The sequence below is a fragment of the Littorina saxatilis genome, linkage group LG3, assembly GCF_037325665.1.
Source record: "Littorina saxatilis isolate snail1 linkage group LG3, US_GU_Lsax_2.0, whole genome shotgun sequence".
NCBI lineage: Eukaryota > Metazoa > Mollusca > Gastropoda > Littorinimorpha > Littorinidae > Littorina > Littorina saxatilis.
The window spans coordinates 35694965-35714683 of NC_090247.1; the positions used below are offsets into that span (position 1 = coordinate 35694965).

Below are 19719 nucleotides of genomic sequence, written 5' to 3' on the forward strand. Positions count from 1 at the left end.
GAATAATAGCTGTCAGTGTGTTTTACGGTGAATAATAGCCAGCATGGAATCTGTATCATTAGCAAAATAATCACAGGAAACAAAATCGCGCCAGTTGGTGCATTTCACTAGGTCTGGCAAAATATAATGAATATTTATTTGTAGCAAGTAAAAAGTAATAAAACACATAAATGACGGGGGGAGGGGGGGGGACGACAAAACAAAACCAAAGACAGACGGGATAATGTATTGCATTTGAATAAGTGTGATTACCCGTATGAAGAAATGAACTCAGACCAGTATTGATAAATGTTATCAGCAAATCTACCTGTAATGTGACGTTACGACAATGAAACATAACGATTAGGTTTACGCCGCTCTGCATTGCGCTGATGTGACCATCCCAGTAAACAGCGACGATTGCACTGAGACGTCTGCTTCCTGTATTTACTTGTCTCCAAATGTTCACGTATGTACGAAATGCAGATGGACACCCTCCCTACTTACCAACAGAAACAGTTTATCTCCAGCCAGCTAAATAGAGTTTCGTGTATCACAGCTAAACGTTACGGCGTCAAACATAATTCTGCATACCGTCACCCTGATTAGTTGCCAACAGAAACCGTTTATCTTCAAACAGCTCGATACAGAGTCCTGCTACGTACGTAAAGTAACAGGGCATCGACTGAGAACATCAATCTCGAAGATATGACGAAAGTTTTTGTCAGAAACAATAAACAGATCCAATAAGGAAACACAGGATAGGATTGTAAAGATCAGTCGAGCGTATTCGTACAAAATAAATATCAATCGACAGATCGTTGGGTTGGCGTTACCAACAAGCACAGACGTAGACCCTGTAGCAAAGATAAGAAGTGACCAGACGCTGTTAACAGAATGATGGATTACCCGGGCCAGACAGAACCACGCTGAGATGCTGAACGCGAATTATTGCTGCTGTTGCTGACAACAACTCGTGCTGCTGAATAGATGCTGCAGGAGCCATACCACACTTGCCAACACTGGTAGAGGCTTTGGTTCGCTCTTTATCATATAGACTTCCGTTTCTCTCAGGCTAGCACAGCTAGGAAGGTAGCAGTTGCCAATGAATATATCTATGAAATGTTGACTAGCTTGGCGAAAGCTTATTACTATTGGTTGACATCGAAACAGTCGTCGGTGAAAGGTATATGGAACTGCCAGCTGTGCCCCGCGCGTGAGCCTCCTCCAGAGAATCTCTATCCAAATCTTGACCTTCGACTCTGCGAATAGTTCTCAAAAAACGCTTTTACTCCACTCAGCTATTTGACCAAACCTAGCATTCCCACCTTCACGAAACGGCCTCCAGGTATTCCTTCCATGACGTCCCAGTGAAGGTGTTGACTGACCGACAGGTAATTGACCTTGCCCATACAGACATTGACCAAGCTGATAGAGGCGCAGGTACCAGCCGTCTGCCACCTGCTCGTGATCAGTCTTACAGACCTGGAACAACGAATGTTAGCAGCTTGCTGATTGAGAGGATTGCTGAAGAAAGTGGTTGCTTCGTGTCTAATTGATTTATTGAAGAGGGACAACCACTGTGCATGTTTTTTTGCGGTTTAGATTTGGGTATCCAGCTCGTAGTTTTTATGGTCACAGATTGAACCTGAAAAACTTCCGCAAATGGGATTGAACGTCGCATGCCTTTTGTGGTTGGGTTACACTGGAACGAACAGTTTATAAGCATACTTAAATAAATGTTGTATTATTTTTGAGTCTTCCCTTTATGGAACGTTTTCCATAACATTTCTCTCATCTTTCGAACATCGGTCAAAGACCTTTTCTTACGAAAACGGGAGGGGCAGAGAGAAAAAAACAGCTTTCTAATCTTTCACCGAGACAACATCCTTGAGGACAAAACAACGATAATAAAACTTAATTATGCTTCACTGTTTTGACATTCTTCCAAAATACAAGAAGCTCTCTTCTAAACAAACTCAGGCCTTCTCGACAAGGCGATAATAGCCGGCGAAAGATAACTCGCTTATTTCCGACGTGTGGCAAAGTGTGCATTAAATCACGCAAAACCCATCACCTGTTACGTGTACACACGTGAAGCACGATTCGCATGAAGACAGTGAAGAAGAGCGAAGCGGAGAGTTTTAGTAATGAGCCTGAATGACGGTAGATATAGACTTCAGGCGGCTCTATCTCCCCCACCTGTCGACCTAACTTTGATAAGGATTGTGCTCGGTCGTAGGTATCCTCAGCCCTATAGCTGCTCTGGTGTTTCAGTCTATCTTAGGGAAATTCGTGTTTTGTTGTTGTTGTTGTTTTCCCTCTGTGTCTGTTTGTCTGACGGTCCCTGTGTCTGTCTGTCTCGATCTGTTTCTCTCTGTCTGTCTATTTGTATGTCTGTGTCTGTTTGTATGTCTGCTGCATGTCTGTCTCTCTCTCTCCGGCTCTTGGTCTGTCTCAGTGTCTCTGTCTCTCTCTTTCTCTTTCCCCTTTCTCTCTCTCTCTCTCTCTCTCTCTCTCTTTCTCTCTCTCTCTCGTCTCTCTCTTTCTCTCTCTCGTCTCTCTCTTTCTCTCTCTCGTCTCTCTCGTCTCTCTCTCTCTCTCTCTCTCTCTCTCTCTCTCTCTCTCTCTCTCTCTCTCTCTCTCTCTCTCTCTCTCTCTCTCTCTTTCTTTCTTTCTTTCTTTGGCAACCTCGATGTATTTCGGGTTGATTTGTAATATAGAACCCTAGGGCGGCGGCCTCCACGTTCAAGGTTTTTGTGTTGAGGGCGGATAGGATAGCAGGCAGCGTGGATAAATTGTGATGGCTTGGGTGTTGTTAGGTGTCAATGGAGGCTGGGGGTGTTACAGGGTAATACCTGCCAAGAAGAAGAAAAAAAAGAAGAAGAAAAACAGAAATAAACACAGTCTGCATTAACACACAAGGGAAAAAAAGTCGCGCCTGAATATCCAAGGCGTGTGTGTATGTGTGTATGTGTGTGTGTGTGTGTCTGTGTCTGTGTCTGTGTGTCTGACTGGCTGCCTGTCAGTGATTCTGTCTGTCTGTGTATGATAGACGTCTTTGTCAAAGGAAAATCTCTGTACTTACGGCCAGGGATGAGAACATGAACAGCTTTTCACGACGTAGCAGGCCGCAAGATTTAAGGAAGAGCTCAGTGTAACGATTGTCAGGCAATGAGATAGGTCACAGAGCGACTTACCCTGAACCGTCATAAAGACATCATCGATCATCCAATGCGGATAATGAGTGCAAAGCGTCACACCTACACCATCAACATTCCCTCTTTTGTTTCCTAACCCTAACTTCTCTCTTGCCTCTATTTCAGTCGCGCAACGACGCGTCAGATCCACCAGAGAAAATTCACCGCATTACCAGCAGCAAGCCCAATAATCGGGATTCCCCGTTCTACGGCCAGCCCGTCAAACCCATGGCCAAGCTAATCATCTCCAAGAACAAGGAGGCCTGCACCACGGACAGCGGAGAGTCAGACTCTGCTGAAAACTCCCCCAGCACTGAGGAACTGGTCAGCATGATGAAGAAGAAGATGATGATGAAGAAGAAGCTTGGTGAGTTATGTTCATTCGACGTGTTAAAATACTTACTTCCCTTTGTTTCTCAGATAGTATGCTTTCTGCACTTGTATAGGCGGACTGCTCAATAGATGGGTGGATTGACTGACGGACGGATGGAGTATTTTTGCAGACGACCTTGTTCAGCATGGCAGAACCAACACGCATAGGCCTACATTCAATGGCTTATGTTAGACACCACATGATTTCATGAATGCCTCTGTAGCAGGAGGTATACTTGGTCACTGTGGTGCTGGTATTGTGTGCCTAATGTTGGGGTTTTGCCCCCGACACGGACAGTGTCTTGGTAATACGTTGTCTGATGCAACATCAACCGCAAAGGGCAGAATCATGGTGTACACGCGGAATGCTCGATGTACAGCATGAACAAGCGCCCACGAACCACCTCGTATCATGGAACTCCTATTTAATTAATCATCGCTGACCACCCCCCCCCCCCCCCCCCCTCCAAATCTATTTCGTCCCAAATACAATTCTTCGCGTGTATCATTGCAGAAATGGAGAAGTGCGCCACGAGCCAGTGGGGAGAGTGGGAAGCGTGCTCCAACCCCTGCGGCCCGGGCATGCGCACTCGCCGCCGGACGCTGAAGAACCCTGGGATACTTGAGTCCATGTGCAACACGGAGCTGATGGAGAAGGAGTCGTGCAATGGAGACTGCAAGGAGGACGCCCCGCGCAAGAAGATCTCCGACGACTTCGTCATGCGCCACGACCTGGAGAGAGACCCTGACGACCTGTGCGCTGTGACGGGCTGGTCGGACTGGTCGCCTTGCAGCGAGACATGCGGCCTGGGCATGAAGGAACGATGGAGGATGTTCATCAGCAGGTAGGCGCTGAGTGTTTCTGGTAGGCTGCGGGTGTACGGGAAGTGGTAGGGTGGCGTTTGGGATGTTGGTTATTAGATGACCCATGTGCTGTGACGGGCTGGTCAGACCGGTTGCCGTACAGCGAGACTGGGCATGAAGGAGCGATGGAGGATGTTCATCAGCAGGTAGGGCGCTGGGTGTTATTGGTAGGTTGCCGATGTTTGGTTAGAAGTAGGATCGTAAGGAGAGTTGAGGCCTGGTAGTTTCTCACATGTTTGAGGGTTTGACGACCTATGGCCGTCATTGGGTGGTCTCATTCACCGCCACGCAGCGGAGCCTGTAGCCTGGGCAGAAAGGAACGAAGACTGATCTTCATTATTAATTTTCGTGTGTGAGGTCTGACTATGGTGGGGAAGGGGGTCGAGGTTAAAAGGGAGGGCTTTCAGGGTCATTTTTGTCTCCTACTCCAGCACTGATTATATTTTGTGTTTCAGATCTGAGAAGACGGTGGACTGCGGAATTCATCTGATGGAGAAGGATCTGTGTCGAGGGAAGATCTTTGACTGCCGCAAAGCCATGATGATGAAGAACTTTACAGGTCAGTGATTATTCCTTTGTTGTATTAAAATTGTCAGTTTGTATAAATAGCTAAAATTGTAGCACACTGCAATGATAAGGCAAGAATCGCTGAGCGGAAAGTAAGTCATTTAACTTCTTAATCGTGACATCTACGGGTCGTTTTTGAATTAGTGGGTCAGTCAGTTTTACTCCTAGTCGTCATATGACTGATGAAGTGGATCATTTGACTGACTCAATTTCATGATGATATGTAATTTTAGATTTGAATTGGTCAGTAGCTGATGACTTGGGCCTGGCCTACACCTTGACATGCTGTAGCTCTATTGTTGAGTCACTTGAGAAAAAGTGACTCTATGTAATCGGTCAGTGTTAGTCTGTCCGGCCGGCCGTCCGTCCGTAGACACCACCTTAACGTTGGACTTTTCTCGGAAACTATCAAAGCGATCGGGCTCATATTTTGTTTAGTCGTGACCTCCAATGACCTCTACACTTTAACGATGGTTTCGTTGACCTTTGACCTTTTTCAAGGTCACAGGTCAGCGTCAAAGGAAAAATTAGACATTTTATATCTTTGACAAAGTTCATCGGATGTGATTGAAACTTTGTAGGATTATTCTTTACATCAAAGTATTTACATCTGTAGCCTTTTACGAACGTTATCAGAAAAACAAGGGAGATAACTAGCCTTTTCTGTTCGGCAACACACAACTTAACGTTGGGCTTTTCTCGGAAACTATAAAAGTGACCGGGCTCAAATTTTATGTGAACGTGACTCATTGTGTTGTGAATAGCAATTTCTTCCTGTCCATCTGATGCCTCATATAATATTCAGAACTGCGAAAGTGACTCGATCGAGCGTTTGCTCTTCTTGTTGTTTATTTGTTTTGTTTTCTTAAGTTTCCTTTTTACATTTATTCAAGTTTTTTTTAGCTTTGTTTTGCTGGGTGGCCGAGTGGTAACGCACTTGCGCTCGGAAGCGAGAGGTTGCGAGATCGACCCTGGGTCAGGGCGTTAGCAATTTTCTCCCCCCTTTCCTAACCTAGGTGGTGGGTTCAAGTGCTAGTCTTTCGGATGAGACGAAAAACCGAGGTCCCTTCGTGTACACTACATTGAGGTGTGCACGTTAAAGATCCCACGATTGACAAAAGGGTCTTTCCTGGCAAAATTGTATAGGCATAGATAAAAATGTCCACCAAAATACCCGTGTGACTTGGAATAATAGGCCGTGAAAAGTAGGATATGCGCCGAAATGGCTGCGATCTGCTGGCCGATGTGAATGCGTGATGTATTGTGTAAAAAAATTCCATCTCACACGGCATAAATAAATCCCTGCGCCTTGAATATGTGCGCAATATAAATTGCATAAAATAAAAATTAAAAGAAATTTAAAAAATACATCCCTGCGCTTAGAACTGTACCCACGGAATACGCGCGATATAAGCCTCATATTGATTGATATTGATTGATTGTTTGCATGTTAGTGTATGTTTCACCGTCAGCTTGTGTGTCTCTTTACTTACTGCTTTTCGTTTCGCAAGTGAACGATCGGGACATTTTTTACATGGAAAGTCAGCTAGGGTTCGCAACTGTTGTGCAGTGCGGCGGAAAACAGAACAAGGGGAATAACACTGAGATTGCCCAACTGTGAAATTCATGTGGCAGAAAATACTCTCCCTTCCTGTTGCTTGTACTACAATATCGTTTGTTTGTTTCTGGAAAATTTGACAAACCTGTCCGTTCTTAAAATGAATAGAACTAAACAAATTTATTAATTCAAAAACCCTATAGAAATAAAGAAAACAAAACGATAAAAAAGCCAATCGGTTTAAAACAAATCCAAAGACAATCAAACTAAGTGCACGATACACAATAAGTGCTGTCACAGGAGGGATACTGCAGTTGCTGAGTCGAGAAAAGTGTACCAAATTAAACAAAATTAGAATCAATTAAAAGTACAGGTACCAGTATGTTTTGAGAAAAATATGTTTCGAAGAAAACAAATCTTATATTAATTTCTTCTTTTATTTTTACCCCATTTCTCTCGTACTGTCACAGCCATCTGCACTGTGGAAGCAGACCTCGGTCCGTGTCACGGGAACTTCCCCCGCTGGTTCTACAACAGCACCATGGAGAAATGCCAGGTCTTCAGCTACGGCGGTTGCCGGGGCAACGAGAACCGATTCGACTCGGAGGAGGAGTGTGTGGAACTCTGCGCTGAACACATGGGTACGAGTGGGTTTTCGTATTTTTGTTTTTGTGTGTGGTTTGTTCCATGGGTTTCCTGTACGTGTAAGTGACTCTCTACTTGCTTGTCTCACTGAAGGGCTTTAAATCTGCCTGTCTGTCTGTGTGCCTGTCTGTCCGCCTATTATTTGAGTCTATCTCTCATCCTTCGTTTTGTTACGATTGGTTTTTTGAGCTAAGTTTTTGCAGTTTTTGTGCATAGTCCCATAGTGTGCATAGGCTGATTTACGATCAACATTTGGAGTAAAACTCAAGTCTGAGACGAAAGAATGCTTTGTTTAACCGGTATCCGTAAGGGAATTCAGCTGACATGCTCACCCTCTACTCACTCCCTCATTTATTCTTTCTTCTCTTGTCTCTGCTTTAAAAAAAACACACCAAGAAACGTACATTTTTGGAACATTTAATTCAGGACAAAACAAACAACACTACCTTTAAAGTGGACACACAAGAGACACGACAGAAAATAAATAAAGAAATGCTGCTATAAGTTATCATTTTTCTCTCTCTGTCTTTCTAGCCCAGCTGCGCCGCAACGAGGGTTCCGTGAAGCAGCAGATGATGAGCAAACTGTCCATGATGGAGAAACAGCGCATGATGGAGAAACAGCAGATGATGGAAAAACAGCAGATGATAGCGAAACAGCAGATGATGCAGAAACAGGCCATGGTCGACAAGCAACGACGGATGGAGGTGGACGCCCAACAGAAAGAGTTCATGATGCAGAAACAGCAGCTGATGGATCTGGGCGAGGATCTCAACGCCGAGGAGATCAAGGTAGAGTCTTTGAGATTCTGTGAAAAATGTCTTTGGTGTCTTTCTTTCTTTTGTTCGTTTTTTTTCCCTTGACAAAAATTCCCAGTGCTGTCCCAAAAATTTACTTCAACTCAAAATGTTGTTTGTTTGTTTGTTTGTTTGTTTTACTTCCTTCCTTCGTTCCTACCTTTCGTTCCTCCCTTTTTTTTTACATTTAGTCAAGTTTTGACTAAATGTTTTAACGTAGAGGGGGGAATCGAGACGAGGGTTGTGGTGTATGTGTGTGTGTGTGTGTGTGTGTCTGTCTGTCTGTGTGTGTGTGTGTAGAGCGATTCAGACCAAACTACTGGACCGATCTTTATGAAATTTGACATGAGAGTTCCTGGGAATGATATCCCCGGATGTTTTTTTCTTTTTTTCAATAAATAGCTTTGATGATGTCATATCCGGCTTTTTGTAAAAGTTGAGGCGGCACTGTCACACCTTCATTTTTCAATCAAATTGATTGAAATTTTGGCCCAGCAATCTTCGACGAAGGCCGGACTTCGGTATTGCATTTCAGCTTAGTGGCTTAAAAATTAATTGATGACTTTGGTCATTAAAAACACGCTCAGAAAGTTAAAAAGAATAGAGATAAAGAAAAGCGTGCTATCCTTCTCAGCGCAACTACTACCCCGCTCTTCTTGTCAATTTCACTGCCTGTGCATCGAGCGGTTGACAGACGATGCTACGAGTATACGCTCTTGCTGTAAAAATGCAGTGAGTTCAGTTTCATTCTGTTAGTTCGACAGCTTGACTAAATGTTGTAATTTCGCCTTACGCGACTTGTTTACATTTAGTCAAGTTTTGACTAAATGTTTTAACATAGAGGGGGGAATCGAGACGAGGGTCGTGGTGTATGTGTGTCTGTGTGTGCGTGTGTGTGTGTGTGTAGAGCGATTCAGAGTAAACTACTGGACCGATCTTTATGAAATTTGACATGAGAGTTCCTGGGTATGATATCCTCGGATGTTTTTTTCTTTTTTTCGATAAATGTCTTTGATGACGTCATATCCGGCTTTTTGTAAAAGTTGAGGCGGCACTGTCACACCCTCATTTTTCAATTAAATTGATTGAAATTTTGGCCAAGCAATCTTCGACGAAGGCCGGACTTCGGTATTGCATTTCAGCTTGGTGGCTTAAAAATTAATTAATGACTTTGGTCATTAAAAATCTGAAAATTGTAATTAAATTTCTTTTATATAAAACGATCCAAATTTACGTTTATCTTATTCGTCATTATTTTCTGATTCCAAAAACATATAAATATGTTATATTTGGATTAAAAACAAGCTCTGAAAATTAAAAATATAAAACTTATGATCAAAATCAAATTTCCGAAATCGATTTACAAACAATTTCATCTTATTCCTTGTCGGTTCCTGATTTCAAAAACATATAGATATGATATGTTTGGATTAAAAACACGCTCAGAAAGTTAAAACGAAGAGAGGTACCGAAAAGCGTGCTATGCAGCACAGCGAAACCACTCCCGCGCTAAACAGTCTCGTCAGTTTTACTGCGTTTTGCACGAGCGGCGGACTACGGTCATTGTGAAAAAATGCAGTGCGTTCACTTTCATTCTGTGAGTTCCACAGCTTGACTAAATGTAGTAATTTCGCCTTACGCGACTTGTTATCTTTCTTTCTTTCCTTCCTTCCTTCCTACCTGTCTTTTTTTCTTGCTTTCTTTCTTGCTCTCTCCCTTCCTTCCTTCCTTCCTTTTTACATTTAGTCAAGTTTTGACTAAATGTTTTAACATAGAGGGGGGAATCGAGATGAGGGTCGTGGTGTATGTGTGTGTGTGTGTGTGTGTGTGTGTGTGTGTGTGTGTGTGTGTGTGTGTGTGTGTGTGTGTGTGTGCGCGTGTGTGTGTGTGTGTGTGTGTGTGTGTAGAGCGATTCAGAGTAAACTACTGGACCGATCTTTATGAAATTGTTCATGAGAGTTTCTGGGTATGATATCCCCAGACCTTTTTTTCATTTTTTTGATAAATGTCTTTGATGACGTCATATCCGGCATTTTGTAAAAGTTGAGGCGGCACTGTCACACCCTCATTTTTCAATCAAATTGATCGACATTTTGGCCAAGCAATCTTCGACAAAGGCCGGACTTTGGGATTGCATTTCAGCTTGGAGGCTTAAAAATTAATTAATGACTTTGGTCAATAAAATTCTGAAAATTGTAATTAAAATTAATTTTTTATAAAACGATCCAAAATTACGTTTATCGTATTCTTCATCATGTTCTGATTCCAAAAACATATAAATATGTTATATTTGGATTAAAAACAAGCTCTGAAAATTAAAAATATAAAAATTATGATTAAAATTAAATTTCCAAAATCGATTTAAAAACAATTTCATCTTATTTCTTGTCCGTTCCTGATTCCAAAAACATATAGATATGATATGTTTGGATTAAAAACACATTCAGAGAGTTAAAAAGAATAGAGATATAGAAAAGCGTGCTATCCTCCTCAGCGCAACCGCTACCGCGCTTTTCTGGATTGTTAATTTCACTGCCTTTGCCACGAGCGGTGGACAGACGATGCTACGAGTGTACGGTCTTGCGGAAAAAATGCAATGCGTTCAGTTTCTTTCTGTGAGTTCGACTGAGCTTGACTAAATGTTGTATTTTCGCCTTACGCGACTTGTTTTCTTTCTTTTTACATTTAGTCAAGTTTTGACTAAATGTTTTAACATAGAGGGGGAATCGAGACGAGGGTCGTGGTGTATGTGTGTGTGTGTGTGTGTTTGTGTGTGTGTGTGTGTGTGTGTGTCTGTCTGTGTGTCTGTGTGTCTGTGTGTCTGTCTGTGCGTGTGTGTGTGTAGAGCGATTCAGACTAAACTACTGAACCGATCTTTATGAAATTTGACATGAGAGTTCCTGGGAATGATATCCCCGGATGTTTTTTTCTTTTTTCCGATAAATACCTTTGATGACGTCATATCCGGCTTTTTGTAAAAGTTGAGGCGGCACTGTCACACCCTCATTTTTTAATCAAATTGATTGAAATTTTGGCAAAGCAATCTTCGACGAAGGTCGGACTTTGGTATTGCATTCCAGCTTGGTGGTTTAAAAACTAATGAATGAGTTTGGTCATTAAATATCGGAAACTTGTAATTAAAATTATTTTTTTATTAAACGATCCAAAAATAATTTGATCTTAGTCTTCGTCATTGTCTGATTCCAAAACCATATACATACGTTATATTTGAATTACAAACAAGCTCTGAAAATTAAAAATATGAAAATTATGATTAAAATTAATTTTCCGAAATCGATTTAAAAACAATTTCATCTTATTCCTTGTCGGTCCCTGATTCCAAAAACATATAGATATGATATGTTTGGATTAAAAACAAACTCAGTAAGCTAAAAAGAATAGACACACAGAAAAGCGTGTTATCCTGCTCAGCGCGACCACTACCGCACTATTCTGCATGGCTTGTCGATTTCACTGCCTTTGCCACGAGCGATGGACTCACGAAACTACGAGTATGTGGTCTTGGTGAAAAAAGCATTGCGTTCAGTTTCATTCTGTGAGTTCGACAGCTTGACTAAATGTTGTTATTTCGCCTTACGCGACTTGTTCTTCTTCTAATCAGCTTCCTAATATCTCACACACTGTCCTGACTTCTCCCCCTACAGGCGGCCATCATGAAGGTGGAGAGCATGATAAAGCAGACAGACGCCCTGGACATGGAACCCAGAGCCAAGACCCTCATGGTGCGCGAACAGAAACGCATGGTGCGCAAACTCAGACGCAAGCTCAAACGCATGGCCAAAGGATCCGGACGCAGACGTCACGGCAGATCCAGAAGACGAAGACGGCAGCGAAAACAGCACGATGGTCCCTCCATAGACTGCATGGTGACCCCTTGGTCATCGTGGTCAGCGTGCTCCGTGACGTGCGGCAAGGGGACGACCACCAAGACGAGGATGGTCAAGCAGCAGGATGAGAACGGAGGCAAGCGGTGTCCGAGGAAGCTGAGCAAGACCAAGAAGTGTCGAGTGGACGCCATGTGTCGTGAGTGTGGATGAAGGAGTTTATTTGTTTGGTGTTTGTTTTGTAAGTGTGTGATTTTTTTGTCATGGCGTGTTTAAAATAAAATTATAATTGTCGTCTTTTGTGTGCGTTGTTTTTGATATTTTTATCAAGGGGGTTGGGTTGGGGGAGGTATGGGGGGGGGGGGGGATAATTAACGTGTGTCTCTCGTCTGTCTGTCTCTTTATCTCTGTAAGTCTCTTTCTCTCTCTCTGGTGGTTCTTCATTTTGAAAGATTCACAGTCTTGCCTCTAATTTCGGTGTTTTACTTACTCGACACTTGCACGATCAAATTCTGAACCCAATTGATTCACCCTTTTATGGTGTTTGCGAACAAGTAAAACTGAGCACACGAAGCTCGCTGTATCTAAACTTCATGCATCCTTACTTTACTTTTAGCCATCGACTGCATAATGGGCCCGTGGGTGGAGTGGTCGCCCTGTTCCCAGACGTGTGGGGATGATGCGGTTCAAATCCGGAGACGGCGGAGAGTGAAGAAACCCAAACACGGGGGTCTAGCCTGTCCTTCCAAGCGAGAAAAGCGATTCTGCAGCGTTCCCATGTGTCCAGATGCTGATGTATGAAACTTTCTGCCTCTTTTGCATCTTCATTCTGTTTCTTTCGTTTTGTTTTTCGGTGTTTTCTCGTAGTCCTTATGTTTATTTACATAGTGTAGCCAGTTGCATTCTTCTTCTTGGTTTTTGTTTACTGTTGTGTATTATCATTTTGTTTTTGTTTTTTCGACATTGTCGTTGAAACCTTGTGCGTTTTTTGCCTGTATTCATGTATTGGCTCCAATTTTGTACCATATTGTTGGGTTTGAAATTGAGTTGAGTAAGACGGGTGTCCAGCTTATAATATGCAGAATAATGGCAGACAACGTCCACTTTTATTAGTAAAACAATAACTCGGGGTTGACCAAATGGATGTGATGTCATTTTGCACTTTTAACAAGAAAATACTTAATAGGGTGCCTAGCTTAGAACTTGTTTTGAGAGAAATTATTAATGAATTTAAAGGACCGTAATAACATTGTGGAGAAGAGTGGGAAAATACACAAGAGAAATTGACAAGCGTTGTGTTCTTCCCTTGTTATTTTGAGCTAGCTAATGCGAGCTTTTTATTTTATAAATACAGTTTTGTAGGAGATTTGAGCAATATTTCATCAACAAACAAAAATAATGTTGAAGTTATTTTGTACGGAATACAGATCAGAAAGTTTAAAAACTGGTAAAAGTTGGAGCCAAACAGACTAATAATGTTTGTATAAAGTGTACAAATACCCCGCATGCCTGTTGATATTGTAACGTTTTTAACTTACTGTTTAAAAGAAAAGTGTACAGGCTGGTATACCGTGCACAGTTAATATACTCTGAAAACGCATACAAGTTTTCTTCTTTTATTCGTTTCAAAGTATCGATTTGTAGTTTATTCTAACATTAAAACAAAAGATTACTTTTTGTGTTTTAAAAGTGAGATTAGATGTTTCCATGGCATGGACCTTTCCATTCAGTGCTGTTTACTAGCTTTTGAAACCTATTCGTAGATGATATAATATTCATTTTGTAGTGAATGTGTATGTACGCGAAGTCACCTTCTAAAGGTTCAAGCAAGATTATTTCAAGTAAGCATGTGTATACATTTCAACAAACGTTCGCTTGAAGCATTACAGAACACGGTAGGTGTGTACACAGTTTTACTCAGTGATTTCTTTTCTAATGTTTCATTTCTCTCACATTAAATGAGTTACAAAAGAGGCACAAGCACTCGGTTTTTCCGAAGTATTCTATTAATCCTAACAGCAACGAAAACCCCGTTAATTTTGTATTAATTAACATTCACGTTTCATTAATACCACCTGTATAAAACGTATCCCTCTGTTACTTGTGTGTCTGTCTCAGTTGTTTTTGTGCATTTCATACGTTGTGTTAAACTTGCTGTGTGTTTGCCAGTTCCACGTTTATATGTTCAATGTGTGCTGTACTTTATATGGCCAGTAGCATGCCAAGGCATAATCTATATCCAGTGAATAAAATCCGAAGAATCTCATACAACATTGAATACAGAATGTTTCTTTTGACTTTGTGTTGTCGTTTTAAATGTTGTGAGTGTTTCGTTCCATCCTTAACTTCTTACTGTCTATTTCTTCCACGTTTTGTTAGAGGAAACTGAAAATCTTGTCATATGTTTTTGGGTGAGGGAGCAATCGTTATTTGTCCAACATTCTGTTTAATTTCATGGATATTTTCATCCAGGTTTTCGTATTTGACTTGAAACATTAACTCCATTAAGGGGGAGGGGTAAGCGGTTAAGAGTATATTGAGCCTTTTTTCCCTTCAAAATCTAATACAAATCCGCAAAGTACGATTTTGGTGGCGTGAGAAGTTTCCCCTTCATATTAAAAAAAAAAAAGGTCTCATACGACGTGAAAGTGTTCACTTTTATCAGGTTTTCTAATGACAAGTCAGTTTCCCTCTTCAAACACTCCTTTCTTGTCTTTGTGTTACCCTACCACTTCCTGTGTTATCTTGCTAGTTATGTGATAACTCTTTTTATCTAATAAGACATAGTGTTAAACCAGTGTCAACGTTTTAACATGCTGTCTCCAAACGCAAGCTCCTCCATGCAAAAGAATACATGAATTCAGAAAAGAAAGGAAAGTAAAACATTCCGAAACAATGTCTTTAATGACTATTTGCAAAGCGTTACCAAAAAGGAAAATGTACTAGTTTCTTTGAGTATGCGTAGTCTTAGTTTCCAGGAAGTTATAGTTTTTATACGATTCTTGCTTGATTCTCCAGACCGTGCTGTATGTATTTCATTTTAAAGCTAGGTGTGTCTTCAAAGGTTTTTGCAGAAAATGAAATTTTACATTCAGAATAGCGTATAGTCATGTTTTGTAGAGAAATGCTTCGGTTTAGCATAATATGCCAGCCAGGTTTGCTGCAACTGTAGGGTGGAAGGTTGAGACTAGCAGCCTGTACTTTTTAGCTTGAAGAAGCTTGCGTTGGGTCAGTGGTAGAAGACACACTGAGATGTTGTGATAACAGCCTGATCACACGTACCGCAGTGATCGCGGCGTGACCGACCGAGCGTTGCCTTGCAGACTGACCTTAATTCACTAAAGTTTGTTTTTTGGTTTTTTTTGCCTTGTTTTGTTTTTACAGATGGAAAAGAACATCAATTACTTCATGATGTTCCACCGTCGCTACTAACCCGATAACGCAAACCACACCCCCACCACCTCCCTGTGCTCTCCTCACTCGTCCCCCCTTCGTCCCGTATGTGGGCTGTGACAACTTGCTGAGATGCACGTGCTCGAGTGATTGACAGTGTGTGCTGTGCATGACCTAGTGACCTAGTGACACACTTACCTCTCAACTTCAGTGACTCCTCTACTTCTACTTCTACTGCTGCATCCTCCGCTGTTGTTTTTGTGCTGTGGTTTGTCACTGCTGCAGCTAAATGAGCATGGCACTGTAATGTACACCAAATTTGTGAAATGAAGCACGATTGACAAATTCCAGTGACTATTCTTCTGTTTTTCGGCTGAGTCGAATGAAGCATGAGATGTTCTGTCTGTCTACGGTTGTTTCATTGCTTCTGGTGGTTAACAACCGCTGTGTCGCGATGTCTAAGTTAACTTGCAGCGGTTTCATGAGTGAAGCTTACTTGAATCAAGGCAGGAAGACCTGAACCTCAGCTTTTGATGTGAAAACAGTATTAGACCGTTACAATTTCAGTTTTTGAGTCGCTTAGTAAACGGACTCGGGTTTCCATTTCCATCCGTGAATGTTTCCTAAAAGGGTTAATTTCTCGCACTTAGCTGCAGAACAGAAAAGACTTGAATACTTGAATAAAGAAGAATTTAAATCCAACCCCCCCCCCCCCCCCCAAAGGATACCGTTTTAGGATAGCACTTACCCGCAACCTTTTCGTTTTATGTTGGACTGGATGCAGCTTCGAATAAGTTGTCTTATCATTCTTTGAGAGTAAAGTCAGTGCACGCATCCCCACCCATCACGCCATTTTAGATGACCTCGGCTCTGGTTTATTTGTTAAGGGGTTGATACTGTGCTTACATCAGATGTCAAGGTTCAGGTCCCCGTCTTAATTTCACGACAGCAGTGAACCACTCTGAACGTCATCGCTTTGTTGCATCGCATGTCTGTGCATGCTCATGGACTGAACATTCAAAACACTGCTGTTATCTTTTTCCGTGTGGTACCTTTTGCATGATTAGTTTATACAACACGGACTGGGTTCTGCTGAGCTAGTCAGTAGACTTTGATTTCTTTGGATCTGCAGCAGCATGCTCGAATCATGGTTGAATTTTTGTTGTTGTTATTGACCTCTTCGATTGTAAATGTCTAAAAGCATGGCTGTGCTAACCTAAAACCAACCAAACTTTTGGTGTTCGAAGATTGTTCCCCTCTGTTCCTCTGGCAGCGATCTTTGTCCTTTTCAGTGCCCATTCCTTCGTCATACGTTGGGCAAATGAAGCATTTATCGCGTCAGATTAAAGAACTTGGGACACTCTCCCTTAAAATATTCAAGCATCAGGGAATGCCCTAACTACTGGTGCTTTTTGAATGCTTGTAGATTGTTGTTTTTTCTTCTTGGATGTCGTTTGTAACTTACACTGAACTTAAGCATGACACATGACAAGTACTAAGCCTGTTTTTTTATCTTGGAATGTATTGTATACTGTTTGAGCCAGTCCTTTTTTTTTGTAAGCGTTGAAACCCGCGGCGGCTCCGTTAGTCACGTGTTGGTTTTGTTGTCAGCTGACTCGGTATACTTGTACATTTGCATAATGATCACTGATAACTAATATTTACACAAATTGCATAGTAGAAATAAACTTTTCTGCGTGAAATCGGTCTATCTGTATTATTTTGTGGTGTTACCCTGGCGCTGGAAAATCGGCAGAAAATTTCGTATTCGTTCACTTCCAACGAAGTAAGTATGTTATTATTTTATAATAGAATTCGACTGATGATAGATAATCTCAGATTTAATACTGTTTAAAAGACCTTTTTTGCTGCCTGAGTGCAGTTTTGGCACACACACATCAAACACACACACACACACTCACTCACACACACACACACACACACACACACACACACACACACACACACTAACATGCACTTGTTTAAAACGGGGCAGCGGCTCGCGAGAAACGCAGGATGCAGACATAATTGTTTGCTGCAAGTCGGCCAGACAGGAAAATGTATTGAATTGCTTGCATATCTCCGTAATTTCACGAAAAAACACACTTAAGAGGACAGACTTTAAACAATGCATTCTTTTTTTCTAAAACTTTTTTTTAGTGATACGATGCCAGCATTTTGATCTTGTTACTTGCTTTTCTGGCAGTGACAAGGTCAAGACATTTTGAACTGGCGGACTAAGGAAACCAGGGATAACGCCGATGCTTGAAATGCATTTATCTGACAAATATTTGAACTTTAGGGATTGCATTTTTGTTGGTCCTGAAAGGAAGAAACAAAAGTCAGGAATAGTTTTACCTACAAGCTTTTGAATGCCCCCCCCCCCCCCCCCCCAAAAAAAAGTAACAATTACGCCTAAAGTAGCTATTCCCTTTACATCTTTACCTTTTTTTGTTGAGGAGAGGGGTTGCTGTTTCAAAGGTTCCTATCTGGGCATTGAATTAATCTCTTTCCAATAAACCGCTGGGAATATTGTTCAAATTTGGCTTACTGACTGGCTCGGTGTGTCAACCATAGGCATGTTCTAGTGCTGCTTATCCAAGCTGCTGTTATTTTTCCAGCGACTTACTATAGTCCATGCAGTACTTTAGTTCGGTTAGTCCCAGATCAGGGGCGTATTGCTGATGTTATTAGTAGAGATCTGGGGTGAATATTATTAGTCTTGTATATTTCTTGCAGTATGAATTGTCAGTTGTTTTTTTCTAGGGCCAGTAGTTCGGTTTTTCGTCATTGTGTGCTGTAGTGCTGCTGATTGTTTAACGTGTACTTCTTAATTTTCTTAAAGTGCTGTAAACTTGTAAAGTGTTAACAAACACCTTAATGTACATGTACGAGTGTATTGGGCTCATATTTCCCAACAAGTCTTGGTTAACAATAACCACTTTGTCAAAATGAAAACATGTTCATGCATTAGAATTACTTTCGAGAAATAACAGTGACCCTTGTTTAGAGTTTACTCACGACAATAAAGAAATGATTGACACATTGTTATGATTTTAAATTCATACTCAAGGCTTTTGCACTTCAAGTAACCTAAGATAAAACTGGGTTTTTTTAACTGCAGATTTGGCGGAAGATTACTCTATGTAAATTAACAAGATGGAAATAACAATAGGTAAATGTTTTAAGTGTCCCATATTAGAATGTATGCGTTATAACACCTACAATTATCGTGTAAGCGACATAATTATGCATTGTCTCAAATGTGCATGGTTCTAAAGATTGTGAATTTGAAGATTCAAGTTCAGAAACACATGGGACTGAAATAATGGCAGGTGCATGTAAATGTTATCCCAAGTGTTTCCTTTTGTTTTATTACGGTTTTACATTTGTCTGAGGTTATGACATGTTCTTTTCTTCTTTTGTTTTACACTGAATTTTTGCTTCGTGTACTCGTTTTATCAGTAACAGTAGCGGTAAAGTGTTTACTAATTCAACACAATTGTCTAAATTGACAACAGGGTAAACAATTGATTTTGAAAATTATGTTTGAACAAATCAATGAGAAGCATTACAAAAACAAAATACAAAACAAAAACGGGAATAAAATTGTATACAATGTATTGAAAAAAAAACAAGTCGCGTAAGGCGAAAATACAATATTTAGTCAAGTAGCTGTCGAACTCACAGAATGAAACTGAACGCAATGCAACGCAGCAAGACCGTATACTCGTGGTCCACCGCTCACGGCATAGGCAGTGAAATTGACAAGAAGAGCGGGGTAGTGGTTACGCTATGCTGCATAGCACGCTTTTCTGTACCTCTCTTCGTTTTAACTTTCTGAGCGTGTTTTTAATCCAAACATATCATATCTATATGTTTTTGGAATCAGGAACCGACAAGGAATAAGATGAAAGGGTTTTTAAAACGATTTCGAAAAAAAACTTTTGATAATAATTTTTATATATTTAATTTTCAGAGCTTGTTTTTAATCCGAATATAACATATTTATATGTTTTTGGAATCAGCAAATGATGGAGAATAAGATAAACGTAAATTTGGATCGTTTTATAAATTTTTAATTTTTTTTACAATTTTCAGATTTTTAATGACCAAAGTCATTAATTAATTTTTAAGCCACCAAGCTGAAATGCAATACCAAACCCCGGGCTTCGTCGAAGATTACTTGACCAAAATTTCAACCAATTTGGTTGAAAAATGAGGGCGTGACAGTGCCGCCTCAACTTTCACGAAAAGCCGGATATGACGTCATCAAAGACATTTATCAAAAAAATGAAAAAAACGTTCGGGGATTTCATACCCAGGAACTCTCATGTCAAATTTCATAAAGATCGGTCCAGTAGTTTAGTCTGAATCGCTCTACACACACACACACACACACACACACACACACACGCACAGACACACATACACCATACCCTCGTTTCGATTCCCCCTCGATGTTAAAATATTTAGTCAAAACTTGACTAAATATAAAA

General features: G+C 41.0%; 1 protein-coding gene across 5 annotated transcripts in view; it reads left to right on the top strand.

The window, feature by feature from the left end:
- LOC138962255 (spondin-1-like) overlaps positions 1-19719 on the top strand; it is a 196869-nt gene that overhangs the window by 175580 nt on the left and 1570 nt on the right. For 4 of the 5 annotated variants that reach the window (XM_070333995.1, XM_070333997.1, XM_070333999.1 and 1 more), the window contains 8 exons: positions 3306-3546; positions 4066-4396; positions 4871-4974; positions 7011-7181; positions 7720-7976; positions 11648-12026; positions 12444-12622; positions 15212-17608. In XM_070333995.1, the coding sequence (XP_070190096.1) occupies positions 3306-3546; positions 4066-4396; positions 4871-4974; positions 7011-7181; positions 7720-7976; positions 11648-12026; positions 12444-12622; positions 15212-15259 (1710 nt within the window). In that variant the 3' untranslated portion in view covers positions 15260-17608. Of the gene's footprint in view, positions 1-3305; positions 3547-4065; positions 4397-4870; positions 4975-7010; positions 7182-7719; positions 7977-11647; positions 12027-12443; positions 12623-15211; positions 17609-19719 lie in introns of those variants that run through there. The other variant, XM_070333996.1, reaches the window with a different exon arrangement.